Genomic DNA, 16688 nt, shown 5'->3' with positions numbered 1-16688 from the left:
CATAGTCTAGTCATAGTCTAGTCATAGTCTAGTCATAGTCTAGTCATAGTCTAGTCATAGTCTAGTCATAGTCTAGTCATAGTCTAGTCATAGTCATAGTCTAGTCATAGTCTAGTCATAGTCTAGTCATAGTCTAGTCATAGTCATAGTCTAGTCATAGTCTAGTCATCTTTTCCATAATTTCCCACTGTGCAGTTCTTATTTTTGTTGATTAACAAGCATCTCTTTTTAAACTTAAGATGATGAAACTTAAGCACACTTTTCTTGAAGTTTTCTTTTTGGACAACTCGCGAAAATGTTTGTTTTTATTTTTTTTTTAATGTTACAAATTTTGAAACGTTGACAGGCCATAAATTTCTTAAGCCTCAAAGTAAAGTAAAAAAAGAGGAAAAATGAAGACAAACATAAAACTGTAATAAAATATTTGGCTAATAAACATGGCTACTGAAACACACAAATGAGGTTTTCTATTACACACTTCAGGGAAAGCGAAAGAATTTTAAAAACCCAAAAACAAATCCTAGGGTGAGGGAAAACTGGAGGCTTTATGTAGACTTTTTAAACTTAATTAACTATTAAATAAAAATTACTCAACATTATGTACTAATTTGAAAACATTTATTATAAAGTTAATTAAATTATAAATTCGTGGTTTGTGTTTTCAATTTCAGAGTCAACTTGTGGCGTGGAACAGTTCCGTTGCAACAATGGCAAATGCATACCCAACAGATGGCGCTGTGATCAGGAGAAAGATTGCTCAGATGGTTCTGATGAATTTCCGGCATTGTGCAGTAAGTTTTTAGTTTAGATTTAGTTTTAATTTTTTTAAACTTTATACAATTTTACACTTTCTACCAAAACATTTGATGATGATTCCTGTCTTTTTGTAGTAAGTTTCTGCAAAACGTATGAGGTTAAATGTAAAAACGGTGAACAGTGTATACCACAAAGTTGGTGGTGTGACGGCAGTCCCGATTGCCGTGATAAATCCGATGAAGCCAATTGTTGTAAGCATTTGCAAAAAATTCTTTCTTTTGTTTTGCTTAAAGCATTCAGATTTTGGTCTAAGTAACAAAATTTACTAATGAAGGGGAATTTTATGAGGAATTGTTGTTTTGTCTGGGTGTTTTCGTTTTCATAGAGTTGAAAAAAAATGTTTTAATTTTTGAATTACATTAAGGGCAACATATAGTTAAGGTGAACCGGTAACACTTTAGAAAATAAGGCATGTTAGTTTTAAGAAAACCTTTAAAAAAATATGGGGAAATCAAAAATTTTTCTTTTTAAATCATGAAGTTAATTTTGAAATAGAAATTTACTAACATTTACAAAGAAAAATAAATCCGGGTGCCTTAGTCTGTGATTAACAATAAAGACATATTATTGTCTTAAATTCCAACAATAAAGTAATAAAGTTGGCCACTTCAGACAAAAAAATCTTTAGCTTATTTCTCCCACGTTTTGTCGCCAACTTAAATTAAACACAAACCCCCCCAAAAAGGGAGAAGGAGCTAAAAGTGTCTTCTTTATTTACGATTCCCTTTAAAAATATTTAATACCAGCTAAAGACCATATGGTTTTGAAAACTTGTGTCTTAGTACGGCCATAAACAGTAAACATAAACAAAATTATAATTGGGTTATATTTCGTTAATGTTTATGGCACTTTTACGTCTTAAACAGATGATTATCAAGATGTTATGCGCCATGATGAGACAAAGTCTACGCCCCCTACCATTCCAAAAGGAAAACAAAACAAATGTATCCTTTTAGAGTTTTGTATTTGCATGTGATACAAACAGCACTTAATTAAGTTCCTGCAGCTTTGTGTTTGTGATTATTTATCATTATTAAAGTAAAATACAAATGTCTAGACATAAGGCAACAGCTAATATTAGTTGCAAAGGATTCTAATAACAAAGAAAACATAAATTTCATTTATTTTCATTTAAAGAAAATTGAAAATGAAATCTGTCATTTCATCGCATTATTTTATGGGTTTGAATTTATATTTAGATTTGAAAATTAATACTAATTGTTGGAATTATATTATTAACTTAGTTTTAAAATAAATTTTAGTTTAATATTAGGAATATTTCAGGACTTAAAAAGCATTTTTCAATTTTATTATGTTGAATATTTTTAATTAATATTAATCATACGTATAGAGGGTCTAACTGCAAATATTAGTAAATAGTTTTAAATAACTTTTAAACTATTACACCAATTCAAACCAATTTTTGGTTACAAATAGAGGGCAAGTTAAAGTATAATATTATTGTTTATAAAGAGGACGAATTTACACTAAGGGGTGGAAAAAGTGGGCAAAAGTTGTAATATCGTAAAATTTTTTTGTTAACATTGGAAAAACTAATTTTTTTTACAGATTTCTTTTCTAGAAATGTTTATATGGCTAAGTATTTAGCAGAAATTTTCATATCCTAAGATTTTTTATAAAAATTTTAATATTCCAAAAAATTTCTATAGAAATATTTTCATTGATGTTCTAATTATTTACTGAATATGCCTTTAATTCGGACTATTAACAATTATTTAAATCCTAAAACAATATAAAAACTATTGGCTCTCAATTGAGGGCCTTAGTAGTCAATTCATGCGATAAAACACCATCCAAATGTAACATAATTAGTTAATTGTTTAACTTAAGTTATTCTTTCAAAGTTTTCCAACAGTTGACTTTTGCTAAAATTTGCTTAATAAATTGTTCACAATTATAACTCAAATATAAACTCTGTCCAACATTTAAACTTAAATGATAAATGAGTCTATGCACTCACTCATAACTCAAATACATATAAAACTTTTGTAAAAGAAGGCTATTTGTTTAAACATTTGGTATTTTCGCTTATTTGCAGCCAATTAAGAAATTTTTTTAAAGAGTATTTAATTAAATTATCGCTTCTTTTTAAGAAAACAACTACAGATATAAAATTATTTGAGTATAATCAGAAATTTTAGCAAACAATTTTAGTTCATAAACATTTTGATAAGAAATCTTTATGACGTAAACATTTTCTATACAAAATTTTTCAATATCGTAAATTTTTTTCTTAAATAATTTTAATATCGTAAAAATTTTCAAAATTTTCTATAGAAAATTTTCGAATATCGTAAAAATAATAATTTTTTTTCAAAAATCAAATTCGCAAAAATTTATTAAAAAAAATTTAAAATATTTTTTCGAATATCATAAAAATGTAAAATTTTTCAATATCATTTTAATATCGTAAAAATTTTTTATAAAAAATTTTTCAATATCGTAAAAATTTTCTATAGAAATTTTTCGAATATCTTAAAAATAATAAATTTTTTTCAAAAATCATTTTAATATCGTTAAAATTTATTTTAAAAAAATTAAAAATTTTTTTCGAATATCGTAAAAATATAAAATTTTTCAATATTGTAAATTTTTTCAAAATTCATAAAAAATATCGTCAACATTTTTTATAAAAAATTTTTCAATATCGTAAAAATTTTCTATTGAATTTTTTCGAATATCGTAAAAATATAAAATTTTTTTCAAAAATCATTTCAATATCGTAAAAATTGTTTTAAAAAAAATTTCCAATATCGTAAAAATAAATTTTTTCTAAAATTCATTTTAATATCATAAAAATTTATAAAAAAAAATTTACAAAATTGTTTCGAATATCGTAAAAATACAAAATTTTTTTTAAAAATCATTTTAATTTCGTAAAAATTTATAAAAAAAAAATTTACAAAATTTTCTATTCAAATCGTAAAAATTTTTTTAAAAAAATTTCCAATATCGTAAAAATATAAAATTTTTTCTAAAATTCATTTTAATATCATAAAAATTTACAACATTTTTTCGAATATCGTAAAAATACAAAATTTTTTTTAAAAATCATTTTAATATCGTAAAAATTTATAAAAAAAAATTTACAAAATTTTCTATAAAAATTTTCCGAATGTCGTCAAAATACAAAATTTTTTTCAATATCGTAAAAATTTTTCGAATATCGTAAAAATATAAAATTGTTCAATATCGTAAATTTTTTCAAAAATCATTTTAATAACGTAAAACTTTTTTATAAAAATTTTTTCAATATCGTAAAAATTTTCAAAATTTTCTATAGAAATATGTATATCGTAAAAAATTGTCTATAGAAATATCGTATACATTTTCTAATATTTTTCAGTATCGAAATTTTTCAATATGGTAAAAAATTTCTAAAGAATTTTTCAATATCGCCATCATTTTCTATAGCAATTTTTCTATTTCGTATAGAAATTTTTCGAATATCGTAAAAATATAAAATTTTTCCAAATCTTAATAATTTTCTATATAATAATATTTCAATATCGTATAAATTTTCTAATAATTTTTCCATATTTCAAATATATTTCAGTATCGAATAAATTCTCTATAGAAATTTTTCAATACAGTAAAAATTTTCTAAAAAATTTCTCAATCTTGAACAATAGCAATTTTTCTATTTTGTAAAATTTTTTTGTATACATTTTTCAATATCGTAAAAATGTTCTACAGAAATTGTTCAATATTGTAATAATTTTCAATAGATATTTGTTAATATCGTAAAATTTGTCTATACAATTATTTTCTATTAGACATTTTTAAATATCGCAAAAATGTTGTTCTGAAATGTTGCAATATCGTAAAAATTGTTTAGAGAAATTGTTAAATATCGTAAAATTGTTTATAGCAAATTTGAAATTTGTTCTATATCGTAATGATTTTCAATGGAAATATTGTAAAATATTAATATTTAATAATGTTAAAATAGAAAAACTTTTCAATATCGTAAAAAATTTCTAAAATATTCTATAAAATTTTTCAATGTCATAAAACTTTTCTATCAGGCCTGTCACACATTTTGTTCGGAATGGTTTCAATTCCGTAGTTTTTATTCCGATCGATTTCGTTTTAGGTTCTTCAGATTCCATGAATCTTATTAATTCAAAAAATATTTAATAATTCTATATTTTTGATTTTAATTTGACAACGTTTTTTAAATTTAAAACAAAAGTTAAATTTTTGGTACAGAAACAGATTAAAAATTTTAGATAAATAAATAATTACAAAGAAATATCAGTTCCACATTGAAAACTGAAAGTGGTTTCATTTCGAAAGAAATTTTCGTTTTACTTTTTCTGAAGAAGCAAAATGCGGAATTAATTCCACTTTCGATCGGAATGGAATTCTGTGCTTTAATGTCGTACATTTTCTATCTAAATTTTTCAATTTCCTAAAATCTTCAATTGATATATCGTTAAATGTTACTTTTTCGTATCGTAATAATTTCCTATTGAAAATATCATAAACATTTTTATACCATTCACCTTCGTGAGAAGGGTGGGTATATATAAGTTTGTCATTCCGTTTGTAATTTCTACATTTTTCATTTCCGACCCTATAAAGTATATATATTCTGGATCCTTATAGATAGCGGAGTCGATTAAGTCATGTCCGTCCGTCTGTCTGTCTGTTGAAATCAATTATCTGAAGACCCCAGATATCTTCGGGATCCAAATCTTCAATAATTCTGTCAGACATGCTTTCGAGAAGTTTGCTATTTAAAATCAGCACAATCAGTCCATAAATCGGAACAACCTCGATTTTTGACCTATTTTTGATCTATATATGGATTACTAAGTCATTAATATAGACAATATGGATATCTAATGATAGATATTTCAAAGTCCATTACAACGATGTAGATAAGGCTATAGTAAGTTGGACCTACAATAGGTCAAAATCGGGAAAAATATTTTTTAACCCAAATTTTTTTCCGTCAAAAAATTTTTTTGTATAATTTTTTTTTTAAAAAAAAATTTATTTTTCTTTAATAAAATTAAAAAAGGATGTTGAAAAAAAGAATTTTGAAAAACAATGAAAAAAAAAATAAATTTTGTTTACCTAAAAATATTTAAAAAAATTTATTTTAAAGTATAATTTGGTGAAGGGTATATAAGATTCGGCACAGCCGAATATAGATCTCTTACTTGTTTTTATAAAAAATTGTTTTATTCATAAAATTTCTCTATTGATTGATATTAAATTTGATTTAAATCTAGCACGCGCTTCATTCATTTCCGTATTTTTTCTTTTTTGCTTTTCTCTTTTTTATTTTGATATTTGTTGATAGTAAAAGTAAAACTTTTGTTTATTATTTAAAAAAAAACAAGCTCCTTAGAAAATCTACATGATTTATTCATAAGTTATTAAAAAAAACTCTAAGAAAAATATAGATTTTGACACTTGAGCCCATTTTTGTTCCTATTTTTCCAACATCAAATTTCACGAGTCAAACATTTAAGCAGAGTGTAGATGTTGTCGTAAACAAAAACCCCTTTAACAACAACGTCACACAAATAAACAACAACAAAAAATATCATGTTAACAAACAGCAACAAAACAGCGAAAAAAAAATGGTAAACAAACGAAGAAGGACAAACAAAAAATAAACACACGACACTCAATGCGAAGGTGGTATTACTCAGAGTGTGTAGGAGTAGGAGTGTGTATGTGTGGTGTCGTGTGTTATTGATTGTATTATACACGACAATAAGATGTGGAGAGGGAGGGTCTCTGTACTCTTCGTTTAAAATGAGTTCTGTTGTTGCTGTTGTTGATTACAGTGAGTTTAAGGGTTTGTGTTTATGTTTGTAGGAATACATATATTAACGGGTTTCTTGTTATGTGTTTGTTTATTATTGTTGTTGCTGCTGTTTTTTTTTTGTTGTTATTATTATTGTTTGCATGCGGAATTCTTGTTGTTGTTTGCTTTCCTTGTACACCTACATACAGTTAACCCCAAAAAGGTAGCTGTTTCAATGATATTGTAGGTATTGTTGTTTTTTTATTTATAATTTTTTTTTCATAATTTTAATAAAAATGTTTTTGTTATTTTATTAAAAAAAATCTTTTTTCATTTTTTCATGTGTTAAAAAATCTCTACATACTGACATTTCTACATATATAAAATAGGTTGAAGTAATGTACTCGTATGAATTATAAATATTATAAGAATTTTGTACTTACATATATATGACATGTTTTTTTTTTAAACTTGCCAACATATTTATAAATATTTTAATATAGAACGTATGTAAATTAGTTTTTTTCCAGGAAACTATTTATAATTTTTGTATGAAATACAAAATTCTTAGAAAATTTTTTTTCTCACATCAGTTATAAGATGAAAAGTGTCTTGTAATTTAAGCAAAATGAAGTTTCTTTAGCCAAGTAAGAGTAATATACAAAATATTTTTAATTTTTTTTTTTTTTTAAAAAAATTGTGTCAAATTCCCCCATTATTTATTTCTCCCTTTATTCTCGGCATCAGCAGAAAATTTGTTAATGTCTAAGAGTAAGGATTTTACATCTCCGTATGGTCGCTTAAAATCTTAGACATTTATCTTATATCTTTTCCTTTTTTTTAGTTCATAATTTCCTTTGCTTAATAAATGAAGGATAAAGGCCTTATATCACACTTGTCACTTTAGATTTTCATGGCGCATCTCTGTACGTTTTTCACCCACTCCAATTTGCTTATAGTCTTTTAAATATTTTGACAATGTCATGTTTTTTTTTTTTGTATTTTCTTGAAATTATGAAAATTTGTTATTCCTTCACACTTTCTAACGGTCTTTCATTATGGAAAAATATTTGTTTCTTCACAAGTTTTTCTATTGTTTTTCTTGGCGGAAAAATTTCTTGCAGACTTTGTTGTTTTCGTTTACTTTGCATGCTCGTTCATGTTTTTTTTATTGTTCTTTATTGTTGGCATAAATTATGCGTTGGCATATTTTATTTTGTTATTGTTGTTGTTGTTTTTGCTCTAGCTTTCAGTTAAAATGAAGTATAATAAAGCTAAAATTATGTTTATTTTTACTAGTTACACCATTTTCACGGGTAACAATTTTAAAAAGTTTTTAAGGATTTAAAATAAAAAAATTATTTTTAAAAAAATGTTCTAACTTTGAGACACCTGTCTTTCAATTTAAGATCTCTATGAACCATATATTTGCAAGCTTAATCTCTACTCTATTCATGTTTGAAATTTTGTGCAAATCGAACCAGACTTCATTATAAATCTTGTACAAAACTTAAAAGTATTTCAGAAATTTTTACCATTTTTACTAGGTAAAAACCCTCTCCTATCATTCACTTGAATGTATCTTAATCTCTACTCTATTCATGTTTGAAATTTTGTGCAAATCGAACCAGATTTCATTATAAATCTTGTACCAAACGTAAAAGTATTTTAGAAATTTTTACCATTTTTACTAGGTAAAAACCCTCTCTTGAATGTATTTTTTCAATTTCTAATATAATCGTTTTGCTTTTGTCAATGGTGTTCTATCGCTATGCCTTCTACTTATCCTTATAAGAAGTGTTAATGAAAACAGCTTGGTGAAGACACGCAAAAAAAAACTGTTTAAGCAAAATATTTATACTCGTATATTTTAATTAGTAGAGTAAATGAACACTTAAGGATTATATACAGTTTTTAAAGCCTCTACAACCACAAATTCACATACAAACTACCAGCACAAGAAAATATAATAACTTAATTGTACAACTAGAGTTATTCGTTTCAAAGTTTGCGCCAACAGCTGACGCTTGCTACACTTTACTTAAGAAATTTTTCATAATTAGAACTCAAACACAAACTCTTTCAAACATTTAGACTTAAATGATAAATGATGCTTTGCACTCAGTCTTAACACAAATATAGAAGTCTTGCAAAAAAAATTAAAAAATTTGTTTAAATATGTAAAATTTTGGCTTATTTGCAGCCAATGAAGGAATTTTTTTAAAGAATCTTTAAATAATTAAAGGCTTTTTGGTGGTAGTTTTAAGAAAAAAACTGTAAATAAAAAAATATTGGAGCATAACCAGGCATTTTAGCAAAATTTTTGAATAAATGGATACTGGGTCGTATGATTAATATTAATTATGCATAAGATAGAGGGGAAGTCATATAAATGGCCATAATTATGCAAGATTTACGAATTAAAATAAACTATTTGGGATTTGAAATCTAAACCCTTTCAGGTATCTTTTTGTAAGCCCAATTCAAGAATTTTAATGGCAGATTGGTAATGGCATGAATTTAAAAAGGAATTTAAAAAAAAAAATTAAGAAATTTTATATACCTTTAAAATCTTAACTAATGAGACGATCTCTATAAAACTTGAAAAATCAATACATCAGAGTTTAAAATCTCAGAATATTGTTGTGAAAGTTTAGTACAGATAACTCTACAGTAAGCCGCCAAAGTTATTCATGCAGAGATTTTTAAAATGTTAATGAAATATAAAATTTCATTTGGAATTTTAATTGTCATTTGATTTTAAATTCACAATTTGTTAGAAACTTACAAAAAAAATTTTGAAATGTTTTTTTTTTAATTTTCAAAAATTTCATAAAAGAACATTTATTGCATTATAGCACATATTTTTATGTATTAAATTACAAGAATTATAAAGACCAATTAATTGGGAATTGATTTCATTACAAACATTTGAAATACTCTTTTTGTTTTACATTTATAATTTGTTTCACAATTACGCAAATTGCTAAATCCGGTAACTTTTACTAGATGAACTTGTGATAAACCTGTGTATTTATAGCCTGAAAACATGGCTTTCATATGATGTTAAAATGGTTTAAATCCGTAACTAATTGTTGAAGTTATGAGCAATTTTTACACATAACCTCTAATTAATATTAATCATACGTCGAGTAGGACACAACATTTTCTTTTATCAATAAATCTGTTAAATATGCAGAGATTTTTACAATTTTAATGGCATATGAAAGCTGAGGCATTAGACTACGAATTCATTAGGAAAAATTTAAGACTTATATAAGATATAATTTGTAAGTAAATTATTTTTCTAATTATGTCACGAATATTGCTAAATCTGGAAACTTTTACTTAGATTAACTTGTGATAAACCTGTGTATTTATAGCCTGAAAACATGACTTTCATATGAAGTTAAAATTGTTTAAATACATATATAATTTTTCAAGTTATTGGCAATTTTCCAACTTAACCTCTAAATAAATATTAATCATACGTCGAGTAGGACACAACATTTTCTTTTATCAATAAATATGATAAATATGGAGTGATTTTTACAATTTTAATGGCATATGAAAGCTGAGGCATTAAGGTACGAATTCATTGGGACAAATTTAAGGCTTATATAAGATGTAATTTGAAAATTTCCTAAATAAGTAAATTATCTTTCTAATTATATCACGAAAATTGCTAAATCCGGAAACTTTTACTTAGATTAACTTGTGATAAACCTATGTATTTATAGCCTGAAAACATGGCTTTCATATGATGTTAAAATTGTTTAAATACATAAATAATTTTTCAAGTTATTGGCAATTTTCCAATCTAACCTCTAAATAAATATTAATCATACGTCGAATAGGACACAACATTTTCTTTTATCAATAAATATGATAAATATGGAGTGATTTTTACAATTTTAATGGCATATGAAAGCTGAGGCATTAGGCTACGAATTCATTTGGAAAAATTTAAGACTCATATCAATATTTTTCTAATTAAGTCACGAAAATTGGTAACCATATAAACTTTCTAGAAAATAAGTTATATGATTCTTAACTTACATGATTGCTAAAGGCATAATAATATTAATTATTAAGAAAATTAAACAAAGGATTTGATGTCTTTATAAAACAAACCACTGGCATTTAGCTAAATATACTTGTTTTGTTTATTTGTTGATCATATTAATGACATTTTTTTATAAATGTAACTGATACTAGACTAATTTTGTTTGCAATAGTCATGCTAACAAACGTCTAGACTAATAATAAAGGTTTTGATAAAGGAATTTGATATAGAAATCATTATGTTACATACCTAAATACATTTCAAATATAATTTCTTCAACAATTAAATATTTTTTAGGGATATTTTGTTTTCAGTTTCTCTTAATATTAATTAAATTGTTTACTATTTAACCATCTTATTTATATATTATTTTTATTTAAACTAAATCAATATTATTTCATATCCTAAAAATTTCCATGACACCTACCTAAACAAAAACATTTTTCTGTTTATTTATTCCATTTGGTATTAGAAAATAATATGGAAATTTTTTAATAGTATTAAGTCAACAATAACAAAAGCAAAATAAATAAATAAACAAAGAAAGAAAGCAACACGTATAAAATAAATAAATAAAAATGGAAATGAAACTGGAAAAAGAGAAAAATATTCGCACACATGATGAAATGAAGATTTATGTTGATGCCTGTGTGTGCAAAAGCACACAGAAGATTAATAATGTGTTTCAGAAGCTTACAGTACCACAAAAGTTGCTTTGGTCTTGCACAAATGTTTTCGTATTTATTCAATAAATAAACAGGCGCCTAGAAATATACTACGTTTCATACAAGAGTTTTTGGGAGGTAGTTAATTTTTGCACACATAAACCTTGAGTTTTGTAATAATTATAAATGAAATGGTGGGAGGCAAAAAAGTAATTTTGGAAAAATTCCATGACAAGTCAATATATAAATAAATATATAAGGTAAAGCTAAACCATATAGATTTGTCTATGTCCTACAATCAGAAAAATGCTTCAAACAAAGTTTCAAATTGAAATTTATTTTATTAAATTCTATTGAATTTCTTTTTATTTATAGACATTTGTAAATTTAATTGCCACCCACTACGTATAATTATTATTTAATTATAAATCTGTCAAACACTCATACGTCTTGATGACCCTGGCTTGCACTCATACGCCTACATTACTTTTTTTTATTATTTTCATCTCTATTATGCAATAATTAAGTAATTTGTTGTCTCCTTCTCAACTAACCAGTTCAACAGCTGCTATGTTAAGAGAAAATATATTATTTTTTTTTTAAATTATTTCTTTGAAAAGCTTTTGTATCTTTGATTTTTCTTACTCATGCATTCAAGTGTTGTGCAATTTAATTCTTGTAGTTTAAGATAAACACTCAAAAGGAACTATTGAAATATTCTAATGTAAACAAACAAATTGACTTAACTCTTAATACTGCAGCTCGTTTATATTCCTGAAAAAAGGAAATACAAACAAAATTCTAAAAGACAAATAAATACACACACATATTTGTTTTCCAATATCCTTATACAGTTTGCGTCACTCTTTTCCCAAAAAAAAAAAATACAAAACAAATAAAAAATTTCCTTCAGCTTCTTCAAAGCAATACATACAAGTGTGTAGGAGGCCTACTGTATATTGTACAGGAATGTGAGCGTTTGATGCTTGACTAATTTGTATTTATTGTAATGATGATTTAAGCTTAAAGCTTTTTATATTCCGTTCAACTTTTTTTCTATTCTCGTTTCATTTCCTTGTATTTTGTTGGCATTTATATGTGAGTATAGAAACACTTCATCAGTATTGGATGGCTTTGAAAACCCTTGAAGATATAACAGCAACAACAATATTTAGAGGGGTAGACCACATAAACACATTCAAACCTATAGCCAAGAGAAATGTGAATAGTTAAAAATGATTAGACTTTCCAGTTTTATAACTTTATAACTTTATAACTTTATAACTTTATAACTTTATAACTTTATAACTTTATAACTTTATAACTTTATAACTTTATAACTTTATAACTTTATAACTTTATAACTTTATAACTTTATAACTTTATAACTTTATAACTTTATAACTTTATAACTTTATAACTTTATAACTTTATAACTTTATAACTTTATAACTTTATAACTTTATAACTTTATAACTTTATAACTTTATAACTTTATAACTTTATAACTTTATAACTTTATAACTTTATAACTTTATAACTTTATAACTTTATAACTTTATAACTTTATAACTTTATAACTTTATAACTTTATAACTTTATAACTTTATAACTTTATAACTTTATAACTTTATAACTTTATAACTTTATAACTTTATAACTTTATAACTTTATAACTTTATAACTTTATAACTTTATAACTTTATAACTTTATAACTTTATAACTTTATAACTTTATAACTTTATAACTTTATAACTTTATAACTTTATAACTTTATAACTTTATAACTTTATAACTTTATAACTTTATAACTTTATAACTTTATAACTTTATAACTTTATAACTTTATAACTTTATAACTTTATAACTTTATAACTTTATAACTTTATAACTTTATAACTTTATAACTTTATAACTTTATAACTTTATAACTTTATAACTTTATAACTTTATAACTTTATAACTTTATAACTTTATAACTTTATAACTTTATAACTTTATAACTTTATAACTTTATAACTTTATAACTTTATAACTTTATAACTTTATAACTTTATAACTTTATAACTTTATAACTTTATAACTTTATAACTTTATAACTTTATAACTTTATAACTTTATAACTTTATAACTTTATAACTTTATAACTTTATAACTTTATAACTTTATAACTTTATAACTTTCTAACTTTATAACTTTATAACTTTATAACTTTATAACTTTATAACTTTATAACTTTATAACTTTATAACTTTATAACTTTATAACTTTATAACTTTATAACTTTATAACTTTATAACTTTATAACTTTATAACTTTATAACTTTATAACTTTATAACTTTATAACTTTATAACTTTATAACTTTATAACTTTATAACTTTATAACTTTATAACTTTATAACTTTATAACTTTATAACTTTATAACTTTATAACTTTATAACTTTATAACTTTATAACTTTATAACTTTATAACTTTATAACTTTATAACTTTATAACTTTATAACTTTATAACTTTATAACTTTATAACTTTATAACTTTATACCTTTACAACTTTATAACTTTTTTGAATTTTTTCTGCTGTACGTCGATTTTTTTACCTTTATCCCCTTCTCCAGGTCGTATCTAGCAAACCGTTCAAAATTCAAGGAAACAATCAACTACAAAAATGTACCTAAGATCCCACTAAACAACTTTCTAAAAACTATACTGCCTAGGAATGATTCTTAACACCGTTTAGGTAGGTCAATAAAAAAAACTAAAGGAACTAAGTGTTTTGGGGCATAAAAAATTGCATGACTTTGGGCAAAACTGGTCTTTTATCACATAGTGGTGTCCGTATATGGTTATATTTCCATTACGGAAAAAATTACACACAGTGTTATTAAACCAATACGAATTTTTTTTGCTGTATCTTCTATGCATTTAAGAGTGTTCAGTAAAATTAACTTGTTTCTGATATTTCTTCTACTTTTTTTCATTTTCCATTTTATTTAGGAGTTTTTTTCCTTCATGATTTTCCTTATAATTTTAGTAGAAATTTGTGGGTATTTTTTTCACTTTATTCCATCGGTTTTTTTCTGGTTTATCTTCAAGAGAAGAATAAAGGCAAAGTACTTGAAAATGCGCATATTTGTTATGATAATGAAGGTAAACAAAAACCTAAACCAAATATGTATTTTGTGCTCATATAACCAAACAAAAAAAATAAAGCAACAATAGATAATATAAAAAAACAATTTTAGCAAAACAAAACATTAGACTGAGCAAAAAAAAAATTCATTATATGTTAATGGAAATGAAAGAAAAGTCCTTAGAAAATAAAGTACCTAAACCAAATTGTATGTATATTACTTCCTTTGTTGGTTCAACAAAAAAAAAAAAAACAAAAAACACACAAAAATAAAAATAATAGAGGTAACTAAATAAATATCAACAAATTGTTTAGCAGTATTGTTATTTAAACATTAGAGAATATGAAACAATTGTTGAGAGAAGGAAAATAAAAGCAGCTTATATTAAATTTTATGAGAAGTCTAGCTTTAATTTCCATTTTCAAAATATTTGCTTTAAAACATATTTTTATATTTGCTTTGTTATAATGCAAATTAAAGTTGTTATGTATTTGAACATGAGCAAAATATCTTGCCAATAATGTAGATATTTTGTTTTCTATGCAAATCAGATTTTCATATGGTTTTATTACAATTTGCTTTCTTTCTTTTATTTACTCGTATTTATGTATTTATCAATTTCTGTGCGCCATGTTTTCTATTATTTGTGTAAAGCACTTTAGAAAATGCAATTGCAAAAGATCTGAAATGAAAATCTACTTCTTGTTTTTCATTTTCTAACAAGGAACAAGCTAAACAAATAATAAATAAATGAAAACAATAAGAGTATTGAAATATTCCGGCATGCATGAGTATACAAATACAAAGGGTGTTACAAAATTCATTAAATATTTTAAGTAAAATCATTTTATTCGGTGAAGCATATTTCAACCTTATAGATGGCCTTGTTAATGCTTACAATTGACGAATTTAAAGGTTGTCAATATAGCTTCGATATTTCATTTAAATTTTCAAAATATCTCTATATTTAACTTAGTTATTGTTAAAATAAACATTTGTGGCCTACTAGACGTATGATTAATATTAATTTAGAGCTTAAGTTGGAAAATTGTCCATAATTTGGTAAATTAGGTATGGATTTTAATCATTTTAACATGATATGAAAGCAAAACATTTTGGCTATAAATACAAGTTTTAATAATCTGCTCATCTGGAGCAAAATTTAAAATTTTTTTAAATTTCAAAAAAAATATTGATTTTTCAAATTTTGAAACTAATGGTCTTTGACAAATAGAAATGTATTAAAATAGTTTTTTTAATGAAATCATAGCTCAATGTCTAAGCTTTTATATCCTACTGAAAATTTTAAAATCTCTCCATATTTTAGTTATTTATTGATAAAAGAAAAATGTATGTCCTACTAGACGTATGATTAATATTAATTTAGAGGTTAGGTTTAGAAATTGCTTATAACTTGGACAATTATGTACGGAATTTAACAGTTTTGATATCATATGAAAGCCAAGGGTTTAAGTTATAAATACAAGTTTTAATAATCAGTTCATCAATAGCAATTTTTTTATTTTTTTTAAAATTTTTTAAAAAATATTGATTTTTCAAATTTTGAAACAAATAGTCTTTGTGACAAAGAAGAAGTATTGAAATATTTTTCTCAATGAAATCATAGCTCACTGTCTAAGCTTTTACATTCCATTCAAAATTTTAAAATCTTTGCATATTTGAGTTATTTATTAATAAAAGAAAAATTTGTGTCCTACTAGACGTATGATTAATATTTATTTAGAGGTTAGGTTGGAAAATTGTCCATAACTTGGACAATTATGTACGGATTTGAACATTTGTAACGTCATATGAAAGCCAAGGCTTTACGTTATAAAAATCCGTTTAAATTGTTAGCTCATCTAATGAAATTTGATTTAAATCAATAAACAATTAAAAATCTAAAAATAAAAGTTATATTTTCTATTTCATTCAAATCTTGCATACATTTTAAGACACCCTTTACATGCTCAAATGCAAATATTATTATGAAATAATAAAAAAAAACTGGGGAAAATATACCAATAATGGAAATGAAATCTTTATTAAATTTTTAGATTTTTGTAGATATATTGTATATTATTTTATATAACATTATTGTATTGTATTATTCTATTTTCATTGAAATCACTTATATTTGGTTATATTAAAAAAACATTTTAATTAAAATTATTTTAATCTTTGAAATTATTTTGATTAGTTTTCTATTGTTTTAA

The 16688-nt window shown here is 23.9% G+C and overlaps 1 protein-coding gene across 6 annotated transcripts in view; it reads left to right on the top strand.

The window, feature by feature from the left end:
• Positions 1-16688, top strand: part of LOC135949434 (very low-density lipoprotein receptor-like) — a 439308-nt gene that overhangs the window by 312725 nt on the left and 109895 nt on the right. For 4 of the 6 annotated variants that reach the window (XM_065498994.1, XM_065498996.1, XM_065498997.1 and 1 more), the window contains exon 3: positions 672-791. In XM_065498994.1, coding sequence (XP_065355066.1) covers positions 672-791 — 120 coding nt within the window. Of the gene's footprint in view, positions 1-671; positions 792-890; positions 1008-16688 lie in introns of all 6 variants that reach the window. The other 2 variants (XM_065498995.1, XM_065498999.1) reach the window with 1 other exon arrangement.

Source organism: Calliphora vicina, chromosome 1 (genome assembly GCF_958450345.1).
Source record: "Calliphora vicina chromosome 1, idCalVici1.1, whole genome shotgun sequence".
Taxonomy (NCBI): domain Eukaryota; kingdom Metazoa; phylum Arthropoda; class Insecta; order Diptera; family Calliphoridae; genus Calliphora; species Calliphora vicina.
This window is presented reverse-complemented; position numbering and strand designations above follow the sequence as displayed.